At 40.4% G+C, this 26,158-nt stretch overlaps 1 protein-coding gene across 1 annotated transcript; it reads right to left on the bottom strand.

The window, feature by feature from the left end:
- Positions 1 to 268: 268 nt before the first annotated feature.
- COIL (coilin) lies at positions 269 to 17,461 on the bottom strand (the record flags this gene model as incomplete). The annotated part of the gene is made up of 7 exons (XM_082679880.1): positions 269 to 1,212; positions 2,864 to 2,952; positions 5,694 to 5,763; positions 7,666 to 7,713; positions 8,206 to 8,292; positions 8,416 to 9,520; positions 17,217 to 17,461. 7 exons carry the CDS (start codon positions 17,459 to 17,461, stop codon positions 1,102 to 1,104), a joined length of 1,755 nt encoding a protein of 584 aa, XP_082536006.1. The 3' UTR covers positions 269 to 1,101.
- Between the last annotated feature and the right edge of the window lie 8,697 nt (positions 17,462 to 26,158).

Genomic DNA, 26,158 nt, shown 5'->3' with positions numbered 1-26,158 from the left:
TGATACACACCAATGTCATGCAAATTAAAACTGGACAGCATCTCCTTTGGTCCAATAGCTCCCAAATCTAACAAACTCCATTGGACTAAACCTTGCAACACCAGAGTCTTTAGTCAAGGCAAACCTTGTTCCAGAAATTTTTTTTTTTTTCAGAAATTTTTAATCTTTTGCATTACTATAAAACAAGACAGCAATTTGCAAAACTCAACCGAACAAGATGACTCAGCACAGAAGTTTAGTTCAATATGATTTTATTTAAAATCTGCAAAGCTGAAGGAGGGATCTGATGTTTTGTGAAAAGAAAACAATTTTCACACTATATATTTTAGCCTTTTTAGTTCTGTGCTGAATAATAACAGAAGAGGAAGTTTCTGTTCACGATCCTAACTCCAGCACACTCAGCCAGGTGCTCGGGATTTGGAGCAAGATAACCCTGGTCTGAGCCCACAGTAAATCCTCTCCCCCGAGTGGAGCCCCAGGCACACATACTTATTTCCACTGCTCTCCACAGGCCCTAAGAATCCTTCATTTTAAAGAAAGTTGAAAAGAGTATGAAAGGATTCCTTAACTCACTGCCTGCAATAAACCCAACTACTGGTTAATGCTTGACAATTACAAGTATAAAATACTTGAAATGTATAAGACGTTCCATATTGAATGGAACATCTTAAATGTTAAAAAATTAAGTCAAGTAACATGCTTTCACGTTTTAAAATATTACTTAATAAAACTTACTGAGACAAGAAATGCAGCACTTTTTTGTACTTGGTATTATAAACTCCTACTGACAATGGCTACTTGATGGTCAAACAAAATAAAAACGAGAAGAAACCATACATACTGCTTTATACACAAAGCCTGAAGAATGTCATGCCTGCTTTATACACAATGCCTGAAGAATGTCATGTTCTGAATTTTGTTACTAAAATTAAGCCTGCGGGAAAAAAAGAGGTCTAAAAAAGCAACACCCATGTTATTTTAAATGATGAGGTAGATTTTTTCCTATGCGGTAAAGATAACGAAAAATGCATACAACTCTCAAATTTTCTTTAAAAGAAAAAAAAGAAGTTCAAGTTATAGTCACTTTCACAAATAAGACATTTATAAACCATGAGGTGGAGAGATCATACTCAGGGAAGCTCCGCACTTTGTGTTACTTGGAGATTCGATAATCAGTCTTGGATCAATTAATTCTCTCCAGAAAATGGTGATCTGAGGAAAAACAGAAAATATTCAGTTTAGAGACTTCATTTTGAGGTCGTATGAATTTTAGTCATTTAAAAAGTCAATTTCCATTTATGCAGAATGCTTTAAGACCTGGAGTAATTTGAGTCCCAGTAAACTCAGTTCATTTAGGGTAGAAGGTCTTGTTTACCTAGAATGCAGCTAAATTTTACAGTAAACATACTTCATCTTTCTTTGATTAGAGCAGGGGCTATATGGGGAGGGTAGCTGGTTACAAAGCGGTCAGGAGGATTTGCCCAGCAAGCCTCTGTGGAAAGGCAGCCCACAGACCTCCCGGGAGGCAGATGTGGCCCAGGAAGGTTATCACTATACTGCTGATGCCCTTTTGTGCAGCTCTGTAGTTCTTTTCCTGTGCTGCCTAAAAATAGGAGGTATTTCACATTTTATCAAGAGAAAGCAAAGCTAACACTGGCCATATGAATAATGAGAGCCATCTAGTGTCAAAAAAGGTAATTACAGGCCCTATTTCAGCCTGCTGTTTAGTAAGGCCTCCAAGAGGAAAGCCTTCAACGTTTAATTTTCCAATGTAGTTTCCAAGAATACATTTCTACAAAAAAGTGGGGCTGCATATATTGCAATTGAAGAAGTACAGGAGACTGGGCAATATCTGCTGAGCCTACCACAGACCCTAAAAATGTGCTTTTGGAGTAAATCCCTGAGTGGCAACTACCCCAAAGACAAAGCAAAACATACAGTCAGCTTAGGGTTTCCACAAATTCACATTTCAGATAAAACGTGACTCTGCAGTACTAAAACTCAGAATACTATCATAACATTTCAAGTATAAACACCTTAAGAAGTGGTTTCTTAACTATAAATTCTACTCACTTCAATGCTACCATACTCTAATGAGGCAGCCATTCCAGCAACTCTGCAAGTCTGCTGCCTACAAAGCTCTAAACCATACACTTCCTAAAATGGAAATTTAAGGACTGAAACAAAATCAAAAGACAGATTCATCATTTCACGTCATTCTTCAAAACGACCTGTGCTGTTGTAAGTCAGAATCATGGTTAACGTTTGAGAGGTAGTAGTAAGTGCAAGGAGGCGTGATGGAGATTTCTGGAGGGGCTGCTCATGTGCTATTTCTTGATCTGGGTGCTGGTTACTACATGGGGTATGTTCATTGGTGAAAATCGCCCAAGCTGTACATTTATGTGTACTTTTGTTTTTAAAATGCTACTCTTTTCTACTGACACCCTTATAAAACTGTGATTTGATCTGATTTGATTTTGATTTTTGGCCATGCCACATGGCTTGTGGGATCTCAGTTCCCTGACCAAGGACTAAACCAGGGCCATGGCAGTGAAAGCCCAGAATCTTAACCACTAGGCCACCAGGGAACTCCCAAAACTGATTTTATGCAACTGTACACTCTTAAATAAGATTTATTTGTGCATCTTGTCTTATAGGCTCTCTGACGTTCAAGATGCACCCTAACTTGGCACTTGGCACTGTCACAGCCACCCTGCAGGCACGACAGAGGTCCCCAAGGCTGAGATCCTTTATGATTTTAACACAGGCAGTTCAGGAAGCTGCAGTGTCCCCTTCCAGGCCACCAGTGGCCAGTCAAGAGAGTGGACGACCAAGCAAATCCCAAGAAGAGAAGCGCGCCTACCCTCTTCTCCTGCGTCACCGCGTACTCCACTACCTCGGCTCCATTTTCGTTGTGATAAACCAGATCAAACTTCCCAGGTTCTTTCACGGCTGAAAGCAGACGGTAGGAAGGAGAGACAATAAGTCATTTCCCAGTAGTGAAATGTTCCTCTACAGGGAATTCATATCATTAGAAAAACAACCACAAACACACTGTCCATTGATGTGGAGGCTGGCGACACACATGAAAGTATGGAGTGCTCAGTGACGGGAGAGCCTTCGAAAACCCTGCATCAAAAGACAGGAGCTTCTCGGCTACTGATCAGTGACAATCTTTCCTTCATCAAAAAGAAATGAGCTTGATCCGCTACCACTAGTAATCCCGGAAAAGAACGTGTAACCACAAGATAATCCCCAAAATAGCTGGTATGTTTCAACAAGGGAAGGTAATGTGAATTCTGCCAAGTTCTTATATCTTGCTGTATCCTCAGAAATCACACAGGCTTACTACTTGGTAATACAGCAGTCCTCACTTTACATGGTAGGGTGGGGCCGTTAAAGTGACCATGCAGGCTGAAATCATGGAAAACAATCTTAATCAATGGGAAAACTTATGATTGTCTCATGATCTTTAAAATTTTCTGTCAAAACTTTAAAACCTTTACTGTATAGGGAAATTAAAAAAATACTACAACTGCTATTTATGTAGTACACGGATCTAATTTAAAACAGAAATACTAAAAAAAAAAAAAAAACAGAAATACTGAGAATTAAAGTGTTCTATGTCTTTGTAAGAAACTTATCAAGGGTAGTTTAAGCAGTGCTCACCTTCTTGTCATGTAACCACAGTACAGAGTGAGAATCTTTTCTACGCCTTACATAACTGTTATACTCCTCTCAGTTTGTTATTCTTTGAGCTTTTAACATCATGAAATAGCTCTGAGAGTTTCTTTTTCACAGTTTTGCGAAGTTTTTGCTGATGTCACTTCTAGGACATCCTCATCCCTTTCATCACAACCACTTTCCTCGTTGATGTCAAGAAGCTCACATAAAGCTCAATGTCAACATTCCCACAGTGAGCTACGATTTCACTTAAACTCGATTTGGATGTCACTTTTAGCATTATCACTTTTTGTTTCTTTGTTGTGCTTTCATCTTTGTTGGCCAATTCCCTATTTCAATTATCCATTTTTGTAAGGTGTTACGTGGATTTATCACTGAGAGACAAGGAAGCAGCACAACTACACACTTTGCTGTGTTATGGGAATTGAGTAACAGATGCACAGTGACCAACCACCAACAGACTTTGAAAGAAGTGATGTGACTTGTCACTAATCATATGGCCATGTGTTATTTATGCAGTGATTTGTGGATGGGAGAGCTAGCGGTACTCTATACAGTTACTTACAGTTAAGAGTTACATACCAATGTCACCGGGGAGCTGGTTTTATTTAACTAAATCATGGTAACTGAAATTCATGTATATTAGAAACATGCAAAGTGAGGACTACCCGTACTTTTGCTAGAAAACAGATAAACTGTTTCTTGATGCTCCCAAAAAGAAAAGTTCTAATTGGATGTCATCACTGTCAATCACCTGACAAGAAGTGATCAGGCTGTGTCCACAAAATTTGATCACGGACAAACCTCTGTCCACCATTCCAAAGAAGGGGGATTTCTTCAAATGAAACCTAATCAGAAGAAAGCTGGAAAACCAGTGGAAGGTGTGTGTGTGTGTGTGTGTGTGTGTGTGTGTGTGTGTGTGTGTGTGTGCGCGCGCGCGCGCGCGTGTGTGTGTGTCTGTGTGTGTCTGTGTGCGTGTGTCTCTGTGTCTGTGTGTGTGTTTTCTGGCTGCACTGCACGGCTTGTGTGACCTTTGTTCCCCGACCAGGGGTTTCTCTGAAAAACCTTTTTGAATGATTTCTATGTACTGGAGTTTTGAATCTTTTACTCACTACCTTATTTAAACACGAACAGAAAATAATCAACTCCTTAGAGTCTGCTAAAGAAAAAGAGATCTCCTCTACTCCCTGGCCAGGGACCCCTGCAAACACAACCCCAGTTAAGCCATATACAGTAAAAGCCCTCTTATTCCAGGATTTCAGAACCAATAATGGGTGGGGTGAATCAGGGATAAAGCAGGGAACCATTTAAAATAATGTGTGAGCGTGTGGATACACTTATACTTTAGACATTTTATTTTGACTTAACACACAGAAGTATGTTCATTTGCCAATCTTTTGAAACAGAGCTAGCAGGTCTTATGAGTCCACCAACTAGAGCTGTCTTTCTTTTATAAATCATATCCTTAATGTATATATGTAATTTCCACAATTTTTGAGTTTTGGGTTTTTTTTTAAAGTGATGCAAGAATGAATAATAATAATAAAAAGAATACAAAAGCTAGCAACACAATGTAAGTGTAGAATCTTCACAGATTTTTACCAAATTCCTCCCAATCTCTTATAGCTGACCCACCACATATAATTCAAAAGCAAATTTTTCAGTAACAATCCTGAGTCAGCATTCAACTTAGGTTTCACAGACATAATTTTTTTTGCCATCAATTTTCATCAATTTATGTAATTTCACGAAATTACATAACTACAGCAAGAAGAACAACTCGCCTAACAGCTCTGGGAACAAACCCAACAACTCTTAGTAGACACGCACCTCCACTTGTGGGAGTGCAGCACCCACCCTCCCGGCCACTCTGTGCTGACAGAGGTATGCAGAGCGCCAGGCAGCCATGGGGGCCAAGGAAGACAGCAGCGCCTGTGTGTGAAAGCTGTTTAGAAACCAGTGTAGATGTGAAGAGCCTACACTGCCAAATTCTTTTCTAGAACACTCACCAGGTAAAGATGAAAGAATTTCTATATCTACTTGCTGGGTCTCCGGATTATGGCTTAATATTTTTCCTTCCTTTCAAAAACAAAAGTTCAAGTCAAAAGTCAACATGTCAACTATTACGAATATACTAAAGCCACTGAATCGCACACTTTAAAACAGTTAAATAGTGAGTTTTGTTATGTGGGTTTTATCGCAACAAAAAAAGTTTTTAAATAAATCAACATGCATTTGAAATAAAACTCCCACATACCAAGCCAGCATTTCCCCTGGTCTCAATCATCCCAGGAGCAGGTACCAAACAGGGACAGCCCCTCTAGCCAACAGCCTGCTACTTATTCAGACTAGCTGATCCTAAGCTGTCTCCCTCACCCTGCCTTGCCTACACCAAGGAAACCCCGATAAAAGCTCCTCCCTCCTGCTTCTGCCTCCCAGCCACAACCAGGTGCTGTCCCCTGTGGTCCTGCCTGGTGTGGCATCCCCCTCTTCTCTCGGGAAATGTAAGTAATAAATTCCTTTCTCAGTAGCACTGACTTCTCTGTGTCATCACTCAGTCACCTCCATAAATTAAAATTCCACGGATACAAATGAGACAGGTTAGAGGCTGAGGAGACTACATTCTTTGAAGGTAGATTTGACTTTTAAAGACAAGCTTAATGAATAAAGCCAATGATCTAGCTGGATAAAAGTACTTGACATCAAAGCAAAAAAGTGATACTGATTTTCACCCTTGAAACGGTTTTGAAAGCAACTTCAAAAAAGTTCTAAAAACACTGGGAAATAAAGTAAGCAAATAGCTTACCAAGATGATAACTATAATGACCAACATCCATTTAATATGAGTTTAAAAAAAATCAATATCATCTAGAATCAACGATCGGTAGAGGCCGTGGGACATACCAATTCATGTTTATCTCCATTTCCTCATGTACCACAGAATTGAATTAGTCATCTATGGTAGGGTGAAAAAACATCCTGGTTTGCCCAAGACAGGTCCATTTACATTTCCTTTCAGTATAATTATTAATACAATATTCATCCTTTTCACTCACAAGTGTTCTGATTTATGTAAGTTATGTGGTCACCTATATTAAGGGGCTAAGATGAAAAAGATGATAAAACACCAGTACCCAGAACTAACCAACCAAATCCCTTCATGAACTGATTCTTCTTCTAGCCTGCTTTTGAAGAAAGATTCTTACCAAGATTTTAAAAGGCTACCTAGGGATCAACTCAGATTGAATCAAATCTTGTTATACCTTATCCGTATCACTATATTATACGTTATATATTAACGTTATCAATTATTCCCTTAAAAAAATGGACTTACATTCTGAATCTCACATCAAAATAAGAAAGTATGCATTTTAACAAGATTTTCAGCAAAATTTTTAATGGGTGAGAAAGGGAAGGAAACATGTAATTACTGATTGAGTCAAACTTTTACTGAACTGTGATAAAGTTCATATGCCAACATGAAGTCCCATACAAATATTAAGTGAGTAAATTCCAAGGACAGTATTTGTGAACTACCAGTGGTTAACTGGTAAAGCAAAACAAAACACATTAGATGATAATAACCAGTAGTAATTCACAAATATATGAAGTAGATTCCTATGCTGAAAATAATCAAATTTTCTGGCTGAGAGCTATCTATTTTTCTCTTTCAAAGTTTAGGATCATGGGAGAGCGGTTCTCAAATAACTGTGTATCTAAGCTGATTAGAAATAAATGAGTAATAAAAAAAAATTAAATTCGTCATTCTCATTCTATATTTTTCCCAAGTATTAAGAAAAATAACACTGGGAGACTTCAAAGTGATACTATCAAAAAGTTTACATTTTGAAAATATTTTTTTCTACTTTATGACATTATTTACTCCATAAAAATCCGTATTATCCATATTAGCAGCATTAAACATGACTTTAGCTTCTTTAATATACTGACATTTGATTATTTTAAAATAAAGAACCTTACCTTGTAGTCAGAAACATCAGGAGAATAATCGGATGTTAGTTCCAAAAGCTAAAAAAGAAGAAAAAAACTCACAAATACACATGCCCTGTGGCTCCTTTCCCCTACTCCTGAGAAAACAAAACACACAATATTGGGGTGCCCACTCCACCTCTCTGGGAGCCCTACCATGAGCCTGTGGCAAAACAGGGGTTCCAGTAGGAAAGTTTTTTTTGGGGTTTCGGAGGCTTTTGGGGTGATATGTAGAGGCTTTTTTTATTGAGCACTTGCTATGTTCCAGACACCAGGCTGAGCCATTTCTACTCATTCAGAAAACAATTACTAGGCACCTACTACATGCTAGGCAAGAGAACACGAAAGATATGATCCAGGAAGAGTTATTATAAATATGATTTAATATAAAGTAGTTTAATAAATTTATTAAATTTTATTAATATATATTAAATTATAAATATAAATGTAACCTGACATGTTAATGAGTAAGTTTATTTAGGGGGGAATAATCTTTTTTGTTGTAACTATTGTTGTTTTTTAAAAATATACCTTAAATGCAATCTTTTCTCCAACTTGAGGGGCAGCTGCTAAAAGCGGTAAGAGACTGTAGTCCTTCTTGTGTGTCTCTATGGGATTCTGAAAAACAGTATTAGTCATGTGATTTTGTTACTAGTGAGAAACTGTGAACCCATGACATCAATTCCAGAAACACTACATGAGGAAAGGGGAAGAGGTAAACTCACAATAAATAACACTTACCTGGATAACAGTAGATGAGTTTGTCACCATTTCATTCAACTGCTGTTGCTTCTGATAATCAGCATTTCTATTTAAAACACAGGGAACAGCATGCCCTCGTCCTCGACCTCTGCCCCGCATACCCCGACCCCTCGCTCCCTTCCAAGAAAGAAGGTCCTCTCCCCTACTCCAACCTCTTCCCAAAGTGATGGGGAGAGTCACATTGGGAGGAGGACCAAGGGCCTGTCTGCCACCATTTGAGTCCGACTGCTTCCATCCAGCAGCATTTGGAACCTGTGAGGATGGCCCTGGACAACGTTTTCCTGCAAAGAGACCTACAGTCTTTAAGAAATCTGCAGTACACACCGGGGTACTCTTTGACATCACACATTGGTTATCTGACTCTGAACTAGAGTCTGAACTAGAAGATGATGTTCTGGAGGTCTTGCCCTTGATGGGGGTAGAGGTAAAACCAGTATTTGCAGCCCCTTTGTTTGCAGTTGTGGTTTTCATAGAGGATCCTTCCTTTGATACTTCAGTCGAGATTTTCTCTGGGGAATGTGTGACCTCCAAGATGACATTGCTGAGACCATCACTGGTTGATTCATGATAAGACTCAGACTCTGAGGAGTCGTCGGGACTCTCTTTTGTAGGAATGCCTGGGCCACCTTTTCTTTTGGCTTTCACAAGGCTGTTTCTAGCAGCAGGACCTTTTGGAGGACTGTACTTCAGGATGGTCCACTCTTTCACTGACTGTGCTTTAGAAGACTTGGGAGTCTTTGCCTGCTTTTTATATTCACATTTCTCCGTTTTCTTTGGTGATTTTCTTTCGGTCTCTCCACCATCAGCATCCACTACACCACATGTGGCTTTCTTTTTCCTCTTGTTTTTTTTACTCACACTCTGATCTGTGACAACTTTTGTTTCTAGATCCAAGGTCTTCTCACTTTTATTGTTCTCATGCCTCTTCCAACGCTTCTTTGAATTTTTGTAATCTAGTTCGGTTTCTTCATCTTCCTCCAACTTAAATGCCCGCTTCTTTGCTTTTCTAGGTAATAAACGAGTACTATCACCATTGTTAACTGTTGCAGGACTCTCAGCAACTCCTCTCTCTTCTAATTTAACTCTATCAAAAGAACAAGAGAGAAAGCTTTAGTAAGTAATTCATAAGCATGTCTCCAGGATGTAGTTATATACTAAGAGGACTGCAAACTGTCACTGTCATCAGGCAATGAAAAAATGTCAAATCGCTTGAGGACAAAAGACTCTTTTTAACAAAATGGCCTATATGGCATCACTTACAGTCAACTTTCAAATGACTAAATTTATTTATTGATCAACTACTGCATCCTAAACATTTCCTATAGATTTTCTCTAAACACGACCATGAAGTAAGTATCTTTCATTTTAAAACAGATCACAAAATTATGGTTCAGACAAGTAACTGCCCAGGATCCACAGCTAATAAGCCACAGAAATAGGATTCAAACCTGTTTGTGTAGCATCAACGTCCACAACCTTTCCACTACATTATACGCCTGCGCTAAATGGTGATGATGCTAACTATCCGTTTTGGGTTTAACTGTAAGCTACTATTTTAAAAATCAGATTTCATTTTGTTTAAATTTAGGAAAACACCGAACAATTTATAATTTATGTTCTCTGCGGTACTGACAGCCATAACTGTAAAATTCCATAACATTTGGTGATTATTGATTTTATGTGCCAATTTGACTAGGCCCTGGGGTGACCAGATATTTGGTTAAACATTGTTCTGGGCATGTCTGTCAGGGTGTTTCAGGATCAGATTAACATTTGAATTTGTACACTAAATAGACTGCCTTTGTGAGCAGATGGTCCCAGTGTGAATGGCCCTCACCCAATCCCCTGAAGGCCTGAATGGAATAAAAGGCTGAGCAAGAGGGAATCCGCTTTCCCTGCCTGCCTGTCTTTGAGCTGGGACGTCAGAAGAACTTCTGCCTCAGACAAGGAATCAGACTGAAACACACCATCTGCTTTCCTGGCCTTTGCACTTGGGCCGGAACTTTATCATCAGCTTTCCCAGGTCTCCAGCTTGCCGACTGCAGATCTTGGGACTTCTCTGTCTCCATAATCTCATGAGTCAGGTCCTTATAATAAATCTCATTTCTGTACCTAGAGCTATAGCTATGTCTATATCTATATCATCTCCTACTGTTTCTGTTTCTCTGGAGAACTCTGACTAATATACAGTTCATCCAAAGTCATTTCACTATAGTAAAGGAATTCTGTTCCTCCATGAACCGGCAACAGTTAATTCTAATAGGCACAGCCCAGTGACAGAGAGCTGAGTGAGTGTCGTCAATGTCAAGCACATAGTGGGTGTTTAAAAATGCCTGCTGGGGCTTCCCTGGTGGCGCAATGGTTAAGAATCCGCCTGCCAATGCAGGGGACATGGGTTCAAGCCCTGGTCCAGGAAGATCCCACATGCCATGGAGCAACTAGGCCCGTAAGCCACAACTACTGAGCCTGCACTCTAGAGCCCGTGAGCCAAAACTACTGAGCCCACATGCCACAACTACTGAAGTCCACATGCCTAGAGCCCGTGCTCTGCAACGAGAAGTCACTGCAATGAGAAGCCCACTCACTGCAACAAAGAGTAGCCCCCGCTCACCGCAGCTAGAGAAAGCCCATGCACAGCAACGAAGACCCAATGCAGCCAAAAATAAATAAAATAAATAAATTTATTTTTAAAAAATGTCTCCTAAAAACATACATTATTCTTTCAATACATTTACATCCAGCTGTATCTTTCATTAAGTACTTTTAGTGACCAGGGAAAGATGTGGACAATCATATTTGAAAATAAAGTACAGGGCTTCCCTGGTGGCACAGTGGTTAAGAATCTGCCTGCCAATGCAGGGGACATGGGTTTGAGCCCTGGTCCGGGAAGATCCCACATGCCGCGGAGCAACTAAGCCCATGCGCCACAACTACTGAGCCTGCTCTCTAGAGCCCGGGAGCCACAACTACTGAGCCCACGGGCCTAGAGCCCGTGCTCCGCAACAAGAGAAGCCACCGCAATGAGAAGCCTGCGCACCTCAACGAAGAGTAGTCCCCGCTCGCCACAACTAGAGAAAGCCCGCACGCAGCAACGAAGACCCAATGCAGCCAAAAATAAATAAATTTATTTTAAAAAAATAGAAAATAAAGTATAATTGGTGAGTAATAAGATAGATTATAGGCATTCTTTAATTTTTTTTAAGGTATAGTAATCCTGTGGATTTATCTCAATGTGGTAGTTGAAAAAAATCCTCAATTATTCTTCAGGATACACAAATACACAGACACATACAAGTGAAGATAAAATAAAAGCTACTGATACCAGGAGTAGGATGAAGAGAGAAATAAAACTCTGAAAGAGCAGGGACTTAAATAAAACTCACTACCCCCTGTTCTCAGCTGTGGACCTTGGCACCTAGCAGCAAGAAAGTAATTCTTAAACAGGCAAAAGCTAGTTTGGCATCCTGTGAATCTAAGAACTACTTAGGAACTTCCTGGATATGGAACTTTCCATAACATTCTTGATTAATTTGTTTTCACCTGTAGCAATGCTATGATTCAAGTTTCAATTCTGAGATGACAATTAGTACCAAACTTTCCATCACACTTTGAAAATGGATGCAAGACCTTCTGTTCAGTCACTGTGGTTCATTAATTCACTGGAACACTGCATGTGCTGCATCCCGTGTAGGCAGGACCCCTGGCTTTCAAAGGAGCCTACAACAGCATCATGCTTTCAAGAGCAGCTCCTGTCATCACCTCACCCATCCTGAAGATCATGGATCTGTGGACACTTGACCTGTGATTGCTGCAGCCTCGCTACCTGCTACTCCTGAAGAGAGTAATTTCAGTTTGGAGCATATTAAGACTGAGAAACAAAACACCATCCAGAGAACAAGAAACGTTTCACCTGGGTCTGCTCAGTTACCATTCTTTTCAGGGTGGACACTTTCCCTGGCAATGTTCTTCATTTCCCCACTTGGATCACAGACAACAAATGTAACTGTCCTTTTACAAACAGAAGTGAATGTAGCTGTCCTTTTACAAAGAAAAGTGAATTACCTGTATAATTAGCAATGAAAGAGATTTGATCCTAAGAAATGTTTAAAACAGACTCTCCACTGTTCATTCAAACCCTTTGCAGGGCAAACTGGGCACTGGTGTCAAAATGCAAGGTATTCCCTTTCAATTTGCAAGTTCACCTCTAGGATTCTATCATACATAAATACAGACAAGCCCATCTGCACTGCCTGACACCTCCCCACTCCCACTAGCCACTGCCTGCCAAGGCCAAAGTGACTGGATTCAAATCCTTCTTCTGCCTTTAGTTAAAATTTTAAAATATCATTACCTCAACTTTTCCCATCTGTACAAATGGGGGTAACAGTAATAATTATAGTACTCAGATGAGCTATCATATATATTTAGAGCCGTGCTGGGCTCAGAGCAAGTGCTATCTAAATGTTAGCTCTAATTTTTATTAATACAGTGAATGTTGTTAGTCCTCTGAGGGCAGGAGTTGATGGGTTTTTAATGAACTTGTCCCATCAAATGGAGGTGAAATTCAACAAAGAGGGTGAAAGCAGGGACCTGCAATCTCTTTGGGTCCCACCTGTTCCCTGCAGCCTCCCTCCTGTCTAGCTGCTGCTTGCAGTGCCCTGCATTACCACCTTCAGAGAAGTAAGTTACCTGACCAAGGGCACACAGCTAATGAGTCATAGAGCCAAGATTTGAATCCAGGGCCCTGATTCCAGACCCTGAGCTCTTAATCACTCTGCTCTCTTACCTTTCGCACAATATTGAACAAAAGTAACTCATATATTTCTGGCATAAATACAGACCTGTACAACTCTTCTGGAGGTCAACTTGACAGTATTTATCAAATTTTAAAATTTGACCAAGGAGTACCCCTTCTGGGAATGTATCTTACTGAATCATTGCCCAAGTACACAAAGATATAGAAGAATACTCACCACAGCAGTATGTAACAGTGAAAACCAGATGACAACTGCCAAGGGCTGAACGTTTCGGTGTCCCCCCCAAATTCATATGTTGAAATCCTAACCCTCCAATGTTATGGTGTTAGGAGATGGGGCCTTTGGGAAGTGATTACATCATAAGGGTAAAGCCCTCATGAATGGGATTAGCGCCCTTATGAAAGAGACCCCCAGGGCTCCCTAGTCCCCTTCTACCATGTAAGGACACAGGAAGACGGTACCATCTGTGAACCAGAAAGCAAGCCCTCACCAGACCATAAGTCTGCCAGCACCTTGACCTTGGGCTCCTTGGCCTCTAAACTGTGAGAATTAAACTTCTGTTATTTATAAGCTACCCAGTTTATGGTATTTTTATTATAGAAGCCCAGTCAAACTAAGATTACCACCTAAAATGTCCATTAATACGGGGCTGGTTAAATAAATTAACATGGCCATGCAAAGGAATAATATAGCATTTAAAAAGAATGACGTAGCAATTGCATCACATATCGTATATACTAAAATGAAAGATACCCAAGATACGTTAGGTAAGAAAAAGTGAGGTGCAGGAAAAAATGTATATTATAATGACATGTGTATTTAAAGAGTGTAAGTATATATGTTTGCATATGTATGGAAAAGACACTCCAAATTTAACTGAGGATACTTCTGGAGAGTGGGGTGTAGGAAGAGTACATGAGAAAAGAAATAAGGGATTTTGTACCCTGAACTATTTTGAAGTATAATTTTTTTTTAACAATAAGCCTTTTTGTTTGCTTTATTTTAATAAAAGAATAGGAAGGGACTATCAATGTTCCACAATGAAAGCAGCCCAGGCCTAACTTCCACTGGTCTCTGCTCACCCACGGGCATTGGACAAACACACTCCTGAACGTGAGAGAAGAGCCCTCAGTATTCTATATCCCCAAAACCATCAGTGCGTTACAAAACGAGACTGAGCGTCAAGAGACCCAGAGCTGCACAAGGAGCGGCAGCCTTAACGGCAAGTATCTTCTTTGGCTCCCGAGGTTTCAGGAAACCAAACTGCCCTCAGCCTGGCTCAGACGCTCTGTCTTCTTCACTCCCACTGCCAGCCTCACAGACATGTCAAGAGGGGCTTGGCTGGCTATCCAAGGAGCCACTGATCACAGCAACATGAAATGAGAGCTCATCTCTAATGTTCAGCATTTAATAATCAGTATTAAATGCCGCAGAGTCAAAAGAGTGACAGAGGAGAGAAGGCATTCTGTTTCCTCACAGAATGGCTCTTCAACAGGGAGATCTCACTCCTGCTGGTCGCTCTCCAGGTGCTGCAGCCAGGCCTCTGTGAAGCTCTCTTCAGGGGGTGTTATGGGATGTACTGTGTCCCCTCAAAATTCTTATGCTGAAGCCCTAACCCATAGTACCTCTAAATGTGACTGTATTTAGAGACAGGGCCTTTAAAGAGGTAATCAAGTTAAGATGAGGCCGTTAAGAGCGGGGCCCTAATCCAATCTGACTGGTGTCCTTATGAGAGAAAATCTGGACACACAAAGAGACACCAGGTCACGTGCCTTTTTCTGAGGACAGAAAAAAGGTCATGTGAGGACACAGTAAGAAGAGAGACACCTACTAGCCAAGCAGAGAGGCCTCAAAAAGAAACAAAACTTGCCAACACTTAACCTTGGACTTCCAGCCTCCAGAACTGTGAGAGGGAAATTTCGGTTGCTTAAGCCTGTGGTGTTTTGTTAGAGCAGCCCTAGCAGATGGATGGGGCTCCAGGCAAATGGGAGCACTTCCTCCTCCCAGGGGAGATGGAGACCGCCTTGAGGAGCTCCACGTTAGCAGCCTGGGGGCAGAGGAAGTCAGATTCTGGGGGCTCAAAAGAAGGGGCTGTGAGGAAGTGGCCATGGCACACAAGTGTGGAGATGCTCGCGCCTCCAGGGCTAGTTCTCAGGATTCCCACAACCAGGCTCCGCTTCTCCTCATGAGAGCTCTCTCAGCACTCCTGGCAATCCCAACAGAATTCTTCTGCTGGTCAAACTCATCCCTTCACCAAGTCAGGGTAGCTTTTGCCTCCACAACTGTACGAGGCTATCCAACCTTCAAGGTACTGTGAAATTCCCTGACCATTTGTGTTCCACGATGATCTCTTCTTTTCAACCATCTTCTGCACTTAGCAGCAAAGCCTGGTATGATTATCCAGTCAGATAATTATCCACTCCACATGACACAAGAACATAATATACAGAAACACAAAACTAGTTATTTTGGTCTACTCCAACAATATTGGGTATCTTTGAGAAAAGAAACTGTTTTCTTCTGTAGCTCTGAAGAAACGTGAGTCTGTCAGGGGAAGACAGAGAATGACTATGGACATGAAACCACGAAAACATACAAAACTTTTCCAAATTCAACTTTTTCCTAAGGTCTGCCCCATTTACCACTGAAGCTAGCTGCAGAGGTATTTCTTGCCATATGCAATTGTGCATTCTGGTGTTTAGGAGGAATTCTGCCTGCCACTGTGCTGTATTTATTTCCCATAACAGCTTTCATGGTTTGCTTTTGACACTGTTGACTTCATTACAAAGAGTCTAATTTCCAGACGATTCATTAAATGAAGTATAACTGCAGTTAGCCATCAGCAAGTTATTAATTCATTAGACAGGAGATAGATCAGAAAGTAAACTTACCAGGAGAGGATGCAGTCCTTACAACTGCAATATTTAAATAGTCCCTGAATTGCAGAGAGAATGGAGATCTATTTCACAGTGAATAAAAAGGAAAAAGACCCCTTTTTGAAACTTGGATTATTTCAAATTGTCACTGGAAACCGCTAAACGTTATTAGTAAATCAGTGTTCCTGCTTTTAAAAGAGAGGACGACACACATATGCTCAAAGATGTAGCAGTTGTTCCAAGTTAAATTCCCTGATGCTCTGAAGAAATCTTATGAATCTGACATACTCTGGGGAAAGGAATATTCAACATGCAACAAATGGCAAGCAGAAGTAAGTAACCTGGTTCACAACTCTAGAATTTTTTTCACTGTAGATGAAACTTTTAAAAAGAAGCCCTGAATAAATCAGTCCAAGATATGAATCCGAACTGAAATCGTGTCTTACCATTTTATTGAGATAAATCAGCCACACGTGAGCAATTTACACCACAACCGCTCCTTGATACTCATCTCAGTATCATCTTTTAAAACTTCCAAAAGCATATTTAAAACTATTTTGTTTCCCAATTCACAACCCAAAAGGTTCCAAACACCTATTTAAGTGAACCCAGGTGAGACACTGAATGACGCCCACCAGTCCCAGGGGGTATCGCAGGAGTTCTGAGATCGGACACGCTGCAAGCGGTGAAGAAAACATGACTGCGGGTCCGTTTGCTTGGGTCTCCGGCACCTGACCCTGCGAACTGCCAGGGGAAGGCCGGGTCTCAGGCACGCCCGGCACCCCGCGCACCTAACACTGTGCCCGGCTAAGTGAGCGCTTGCTAAGTCAAGGCTGGAAGAAACGCGGGCCCTGCCCACACCCAAGATCAGGGTTTTTCCAAGTGTGGTCCACCAACCTTCTGCATTAGAAGCTTCCCGGGGAAGGATGCTAGTTACAATGCAGACTCCTGAGCCCCAAACCTGACTGGACCAATCAGAATCTCCGGGGTTCACGGAAGTGCAGTTTGACAGCCCCCCCCCCCGGCTCACCCCGACCCTCACCCGGACCCACACCCACACGCGGTCTCCAGACGCCGGAGGCGCCCCCGGACGTGCGCAGGCTCGTCCCCGGCGCCCCACCGCCGTGCCCCCATCCCGCCCGCGCACCTGAGGCAGTCGTTGTCTCGTACCAGGCGCGCACTCTCGGCGGGGGGCAAGAGCCCCCCCTCCAAGTAGAGGCCCAGGAGGGCCCCAGAACTGAAGCCGAAGCGCTGGCGGATGAGACTGATGAGATCCGTGACTACTCGGCATCTGTTCAAGTCGATGAGAAGCCAGAAGGACGTGCAGTGCGGGGTGGCTGGCGGCGGGTAATCAAATTGAAGGCGTAGCCTAACCGTCTCGGAGGCTGCCATCTTGCTCGATGCGCAACGGAAGCCGAGAAACTCCACGGGGCCGCCGAGAGGCGTGCTCGGGGCCCGCCCCCTGGAGCCTGTTAACGGGTGCCACCTGTTGGTGGCAAACGGCTGCTCCAGGCTTTGTGAATGACGAGAACGCGGAGCGGGATTGATTCAGGTCCGCTCAAGACAGGGCTAGGGAAGAGAATAAGCGAAATGCCTTTATTCCTTTCCTGCTGAGCCCTACGTAGGGTCCGAATTTAGGCAACTCTCTAGATAAACAAGCACTGCTCAGCTGTGGTCTTCTTCTAAGATATTTGCTCATATACATAAAATAATTTCAAAAACGTAACTCCCAATGCATCTAGTTTACAAAATGTTTCATCATACAGAGTTGCAAAAGATGTAATTCCTAATGTATTGTAAATATTGACATTTTAAAATAAAACCATTAATCACTCTTTTAAAAGTATTCAGTGGAATTTAAATACCTTAGCAGTTTAATACCTACCACCATGCAAATTTTAAAATATAAAAAATAGTCCTCTTATTAACTCTTAGGTAAGTGAATCAGAAGTTTTACATCACTTGAATTTCCATTCCATTTCTTCCACATAGTATATTAACTCCTTTAGTTTTCATCACAAAGGTATGAATTATAAGCTATTATTATTCCCATTTTGAAGATTAAAAAAAGCCAAAAAGTTCAGAGAGGCTAAGTAACTTCCCCAGGGTCACTGGACTAAGTACGTGGCTAATACCTTGCAGTCAGTAGATACGTTTAAAAAAGTTTTTTTTAAGTTTTATTTTCCTGTGACCCTAATGCTCTAGGTCTTCTGGATTGAGTTATTACTATTATTAGAGGTACACAATTGATCAAAATAGCATAAAACGCCACACATTTTGTTACATAATTATTAAACGGAGAAAATAAAATGGACATGGACCATATCTATTAATAAAATAAATGGAGGTCTGTGTGGGTTTTTTTAATTAGTCCAAGTCTCTGTGAATGGATATTGCTAAATGAGACAGGGCTCCCCATCAAACCTGGACCTATTTTTCGTTTTTATAGATGTGACGCCCTGAGAAAACATGTTCATTTGTGTAAGTAGACAAGAATGGAAGGACTTATGTTATTGGCTATATCAGTCAACTCCTTAAAACTCTTTCCAACTTACATGCTAAAATCACCTAGAGATCGTTCGTTAAAAATTATTTTCAGTACTCCTTCAGTCAACAATTCAGTTAGGTTCAATAATGTTAAAAACAAAGAATTGGGAATCACCTGACTTTCAAAGAAAGTGTTTACCCAGTCGCTAGAGTTGTTCACTTTCTCAATATCTGGGAAGGCTCTACTAAGATTTAAGTGATTATTATACCACTTACTTTTACAATTAGAGGTGCCTTGTTTATGGCGCTAAACTTAGATGAAACGGGGGTAAAAATGACAATTCATAAAAATGGGGATTATGGTCAAAGACCTGTATATTGATGACAGATGGATAGAGAGATGGATGATTATATATAAATCATCTATATAAATCATCCATATAAAACTCTTACATATAGATTTATTAGCAATTTAATCTGATAGTTGAAATCAATTATGTTTATAAATATTCATTTGATAGAATTGGAAGAGCATATCAACATCTAAGAAAGAAGAGTTAATCCCAATAAAATGAAGCTGGGTTCTCAAGTTCAGGGCATTGTTACATTTTTTGTATGAATGATTGCTGTTATGGACATGATTTACAGCAGAATCCACTACATGTTTCCCTAAAGTTAATCTAAATTTAATAATAGCTGGAGGAAACAAACAAGTACAGTAGGTGCTGTAAGGCTATGTGGATGGGGTCAGGAGGGAGAAAGACACTTTGAGGAGAACAGAAACAGTGCACAGGTGCATTCTCAGGCAATCAGCTGTAGGAAGGAGTCCCAGTGAAAGAAGGAGATGAACTGAATTCTCTTAAAACCACGCAGGCCTACCTCTCCTTAGAAAGTACGTGCGACTCCTCAGGACACATTTACGCCCAGTTTGAAGACAGCTACTCCAAAACATGGAAAGTTAGCTAAGCTGTGTTTACCTGGCTAGTCTTGTTTCCTTTCTGGAGATGCGCAAAACACCACCATTCCCCCTATTATCAGGACCTCGAGTGTGTCCTCTGTGGTTTCTGGTGAGAAATCTGCTATCCTTGGAATTGTCTTTACTTTATAGGTAAGGTGTCATTTTTCTCTGCTTTCAAGATTTTTTTTTTGTCTTTGGGTTTCAAAATTTTAATTATGCTGTGTCTTGGCATGGATTTTTTAAGGTTTATCCTGCTGGAGTTTCACTCAGCTTTGAGAATCTGTAGGTTTATATCTCATGCCAAATTTGGGGCATTTTCAGCCATTATTTCTTTGGGTACTTTTTCAGCCTCTCTTCCTAGGATTCCAATCGCTTAAACGTTAGGTCTCTTATTATAGTCCCACAGATCCTTGAGGCTCTTTTTTTTTTTAACTTTATTTTCTTTCAATTGTTCAGATTGTGAATTTTCTATTGTTCTCTTTCAGATCACTGATTATTTCCTCTCTCCCCTCCATTTTGTTGTAGAGTCCATCACTGAGCTTCTTACTTTGGTAATTGTATTTTTCAGTTCTAAAATTTCCTTCTGGTTCTCCTTTACATCTTCTATTCCTTTGCTGAGACTTTATATTTCCTTGCTGAGTCTTTCTTTTCTTTCATTCATTTCAACATGTTTATCCTGTCTGCTTTAAAATATTTGTCAGATAATTCTAACAACTCCATTATCTCCGTGTCGGCATCTATTAATTGTCTTTTTTTCAGTTTGAGATCTTCCTGGTTCTGGGTATGAAATTGAAGAAGTTGAAATCTGAACATTTTCATATTATGGTCTGAGATTCTGGATCTTGTTTATTCTGTTTTAGCTGTCTTTCTCTGACACTGCTCTGGTGGGGGAGGGGAGGTACGGCAGGTGGGGATTGAAGTCCAAGTTCCTTACCTGGGCTATGTTAACACCTGAAGGCGCAAGTGGCAGAGAAGCTCCTCCTTGCTGCTGCCACTGGTGGGAGTTCCCATCCTGGTTGACATGTAAGAATGGACTCAAGCAAACTCATTTGTCTCTGGTCCCCGATTTATTTTTATCTGAGTTTGGAAATTTGAGAAACAAGGTGCATTCTGATTCACTCCACATATAGAGTTGAATTCCTGTTGTTGCACCTACAGGATTTAAATTTAGAAACTGAAGCTGAAACTAAGGAGCATGAAAATAGCATTGGCCTCCTGGGTTTTCCTCACTCCTGAGAATGATTTCTAGTCCATTCCTTCTCTCATATTTTCCTGTTCTCACTCAGCTTTGTCAAGCACATTTATATCTTCCCTCCTCCTTGACTGGGGGGCCTTGTTATGATTCCCTGCCTGCTATCATCCTTTTCGAGTTTTGGAAATAATTGCTATGGCGTTTAGTCCGGTTCCTTCAGGAAATTAGCCCTGAAGAAGAGAAAAAACACTTTTGTTGCAACTATGAAACAAAATTGCCTGCCCCCCCACCCCCCGCAGATCTGGTCATGTGATTGCGTGCCGAATCCCCTTCCCAGGATTCACACCACCTGCAGTGAATCTTGAATTAGTAGCTTGTCCGCAGTAGCTGCATTCTGATCCAGACCAACCAAGATCCAGACCCTTGTACTTTATTCTGCAACAATTCACGGGGAAGGCCTTTAACGAACCCCCAGGCAATGAGCCTCCATCAGCTTCTCATACCTTTCCCCAACATATAATTTAAAAAATAAAGTATTGTTGCAAACACAGTTTTGAGATAAGTTTCTTCCAATCCTGTTGCCTCCCCCAAAGCTCTATTACTTTTTGATCTGTCCTGAGAGGACGAGTTTACATCACAGAAAATGCAAGTTCAAACTGAACCACAAGCACAAGCATCACCTTAAAAAATGTGCTTTTGCCACTCTCCATGAGAGAAAATTCCATTGGCTCTTCAGTCTTAACTCTCTTTTGCTGGTCTTTCTGCACAGTCCCCTTCTTTTCATCTATCTTGCTTCTTTCTCTCCTAGAAGGAAACCAAATTCCTCTCAAATTCCTGTGCAGCACAGTTTAGCAATTCTTTGTTGCCTTTGCTGATGCCCCTATACTCTCAGCTCCCACCTCCTCATGTCAAGGAACCAATAAGTTTTTTTTTTCTCATTATGGTTTATTACAGGATATTGAATACAGTTCTCTGTGCTATACAGTAGGACCGTGTTGTTTCTGTATTTTATATATAGTAGTTCGTATCTGCTACCCCCAAACTCCTAATTTATCCCTCCCCACACCCTTTTCCCTTTTTAATCATCCATTGGTTTTCTATGTCTGAGTCTATTTCCGTTTCATACATAAGTTAATTTGGGTCGTATTTTAGATTCCACGTATAAGTGATATTTGTCTTTCTCTTTCTGACTTACTTCAGTTAGTACAGTGGTTTCTAGGTCCATCCATGTTGCTGCAAATGGCATTATTTCATTCAAAAAGATATTTTTCTTAAACAAAGACCATTCCAGTTGTTGGGAGGAACTTTACTGCTGGCTCTTAGAATAATAATCTTTCACTTGGTTCCCAGGCGTGTTTTGTTGCTTTGATTCTAGTGATTATAAACTGTAAAGAAAAGGGGATATGTTAGTGTTTGCCCTCATAAAAGACCACCCAGTGTTGAAGGCCAGATTAAAATGGAGATTATAGTGCACCTACTCACAGTGTGCTATACTTAACACCACAGTTATCTACACAGCCACTGTAAGTGACTCATTGGTGATTCTTGTGTCATAAGAGCACTTTGGGGGTCTCCTTGTTTGGTTAGCCTTTGCTTATATCGTCAAAAACTTAAACAGATGAAATAGTATGCATTTCAAGTCCTAAGGCATTTTAAGAATGGACTTCTACAATCCATCAGAGGTCTAGTCCTACTTTTTCCTAGCTTTTTCCTTATATTTTATTATAAAAATTTCCGGACACATATAAAGTTTGAAAAAAATATATAGTGAACACCCATATACCTGCCACCCATATTCTACCATCAACATCTTACTATAATACTTGCTTTATCACATATTTATCCATCTATTCATTGCTCTTTCCACCCATCATTCCATCGTATATTTTGGATACATTTTAAAGATTGCGTACACTTCCTCCTAAACACTTCAAACCCATATGATTAACTAAAGGTGAAGTTTTGTTTACAATTTTTTCCTTTTCAAGCAAAATTTGTCTCTTATGAAACGAGCAAATCAAGTGTATGTTTGCTGAGTTTCGACAAATATATACATCTTTGTAATCCAAACACCTGTTACAAACAAGACAACAGGCCCCAAATGAAGTCACTTATGCTCAGCCCCACATCACCAAATCGAGACTTAATTACAGTTTTGGCTGTCCCAGAAATGGAATCTTAAGCCAGTCCATCAGGATTTGCCTATTCAGCACCAGTTAATCTGCCTAATAGACCCCTGCCATCCCGTAAAGGCAAGTAAACTTGCAATAACCAACCCACTTTTTTGTCTGTATAACTTCCTCATTCTGCTCCTTTCTACCTATAAAAGTCTTTCATTTTGTACATTGGAGCTCCTTTCTATCTGCTAGGTTGAATGATGCCTGATTCATGAATCACTGAATAAAGCCAATAAGATCTTTAAAATTTACTCAGTTGAGGGGACTTCCCTGGCGGTCCAATGGTTAAGACTCCACCCTCCCAATGCAGCGGGCACAGGTTTGATCCCTAGTCAGGGAACTAAGATCCCGCATGCTGCAAGACGTGGCCAAAAAAAAAAAAATTTTTTTACTCAGTTGAATTTTCTTCGTTAACACACCTATCAAAATGTGCAATATTACCACTACCCCCAGGAAATTTCATATCCCTTCCCTGTCAATGCCTGCCTTTTATCCCTTTGATCCCTGCCTTTTATCAACCACAGTTTCTAGTTGATTTTTACTCTGTCATTTTATCAGGGAGTTCCCTCCCCTCCATTACTTCTACTGAATAAGCCCATCCCATGATTTAAAAATAACACTTTTAATGTTATATTCAGTCGCCCCTCAGTATCTATAGGGGATTGGTTCCAAATCACCCCACAGATACCAAAATTCACAGATGCTCAAGTCCCTCATATAAAATAGTGTAGTATTTGCATATAATCTCCCATACACTTTAAATCATCTCTAGATTACTTATAATACCTAATACGTGCTATGTAAATAGTTGTAGATACAGGCGTGACTCATTTTATTGTACTTCACAGGTATTGCATTTTTCACAAATTGAAGGTTTGTGGCAACCCTGTTTCAAGGAAGTCTATTGGTGCCATTTTTCCAATAACATTTGCTCACTTTGCATCTTGTGTAACATTTTGGTAATTTTTCACAATTTGCCACTATTTCAAACTTTCATTATTATTATATTTGTTACGGTGACTTGTGATCTGTGATCTTTGGTGTTACTATTACAAAAAGATTATGACTTGCTGAAGGCTCAGATGATGGTCAGTATTTTTTTTAGCAATAAATTTTTTTTTAATTAAGGCATGTACATTTTTTAAGACATAACGCTATTGCACACTTAATAGACTACAGTATACTGTAGACATAACTTTTACATGCACTGGGAAACAAAAACATCTGTGTGACTCTATTGTGGTGGTCTGGAATCAAACCGGCAAAATCTCCAAGGTATGCCTGTACAATGTTAATGCTATGTAAATAGTTGCTTGCATGCAGTAAATTCAAGTTTTGCTTTTAGGAACTTTCTAGAATTTTTTCCAAATATTTTTATCTCCTGTTGGTTGAATCCACGGATGTGGAATCCACAGATATGGAACCAGCCAATAGTGAGGGAGGGCTGACTTGCAGAATAACGGTTACAGCCTTTAATGCAATAGTACCACTTCTATTTTATCTTAGAGAAATAACCCCAAATATGGAAAATACCATAGGCAAAATATAGATACTTATCATAGTGCTATTTTTCTGTGACAAAGTGAAGCCCTAGAGTCTAATTATGGAAGGGTTTAAGTGTATTTGAAGCTCTGGCGACACAGAACAACTTTGAATGTTTAGCTAGGAAAAGTTTAGAACAATCTTTGTTACATCATTACTTCTGTTTGACTAACGGTGTAACTTTTACATAAATAATATCTTTCAAATGTTTCTCCAGAGGCTCATCCCCAATACCAGCATTATGGGATTTTACTCATTCTGGAGCATCCCATGCTAAAGTTTAAGAGAACCTGGTTGCATATTTCTCTTCTCTGGCCCAAATCTCAGCACCCTCCCCCTTCATCTGCAGCACTCTGCCATTTCACAAGGCTGCAGATGAAAACATCTGTCTGTTAATTACCTGCAGGGGCAGAGGGTTAGAAAAGGGAACAGGAAAGAGAGAGTTGTCACATGTACTTCGTTTTTCTGTTTTGCCATGTGCACCTTTGAAGCAGAATATTTAGAAGTAACCTGACCCTCATACCGCCCTGCACAATCTTGTTTCCTAGCTCTGAGGTGAGTTATTCTGTACACCCTAAAATAAAAGTGACATTTAGACACACACACACACACACACACACACAAGAAAACACCTCTCCCATCCTTTTTCCTCCCTTCCCCTTCCCAAACCTCTAATTGCCTCTTCAAAATGACTGTTGTCACGTTAACGAAACGGTTAGGTGTTATTTAGGGGGCTCGGTCCTTTATGTTTCAGCGTAGAAAGAATTCAGCGAGAGACAAACTGATAGGTAAGAAGTGATTTATTAGAATAGGACACTTGCGAGGCTTAACAAGCAGTCAGGCAAGCATTGCGATGCCCCGAGTACTTAGTGGGTTACATTTTTATAATCAGAGGAAGAGAGAGGAGGGGGAGAAGACCTTCTTTGTCTTTCTTGAGTAGATGTCATGCTTTCCTCATCAGTTCCTCCTCCAGATTGGGTTTTTTGTCCCTACATAGTCAGGCCAGGACTGTCATGGCACTTTGGAAAACTTATTTCAGGTCTCAGTACAATGAGGACCTTTCACTTTGATATGTCACCTTTCCATAAATGATTGTTTTTTGTGCGCACAGAGCATGTAGCGGTTGTCATTAACTTGATGACACCACTGGGCAGGATATAGGTCTCATGCCACCATTGTTGTATTGTTCCGGGGCATGTCTTAGGCTTCTGTTGCATTATTTTGTTGCTAATCAAGCTAGCTTTATTTTGTTGTTAAGCAAGCCAATCTGGCTTTGATGCTAAGCCACTTGTTCTGCTTTGACTCAAGCAAGCCCTCATTTTTTCAGGATTTTCCCATTACTTTCTTGAGTGATCATTAATCTTACTGTGGTCTCCCAAAGCTCCCTAAGGTTCCCTATCAACAATCCCCCTAATGGGGTTTCTAAGCTATTTGATTATCCTACTCAATCCCTATCATTAACAACACAGAATTATGCCAATGACAAAGTATCGAGAAAGAAAACAATAAAAAATTCTATTATCCTATTTAAAAAGATGACGTAAAAGACTAGAGGAAAAAAAATCCCAAATGCCAACACTGTTTATGTAGTATCTAATTTTCCCCCCAAATTTCCAAAATGTCCATTATATTCGTAATTTTATAAGAAAAATAATTTTAAGAACAAATCTATGAAAACGGAATCCCACAGTTTCCAGATTAAGCTGGCCAGGTTTAATCTGATTGGGGCAGAT

Source organism: Grampus griseus (assembly GCF_964374135.1).
Source record: "Grampus griseus genome assembly, chromosome: 20".
In the NCBI taxonomy this organism is placed as follows: Eukaryota; Metazoa; Chordata; class Mammalia; order Artiodactyla; family Delphinidae; genus Grampus; species Grampus griseus.
Note: the sequence above shows the minus strand (reverse complement) of the source record. Positions and strands in the feature narration are given on the sequence as shown.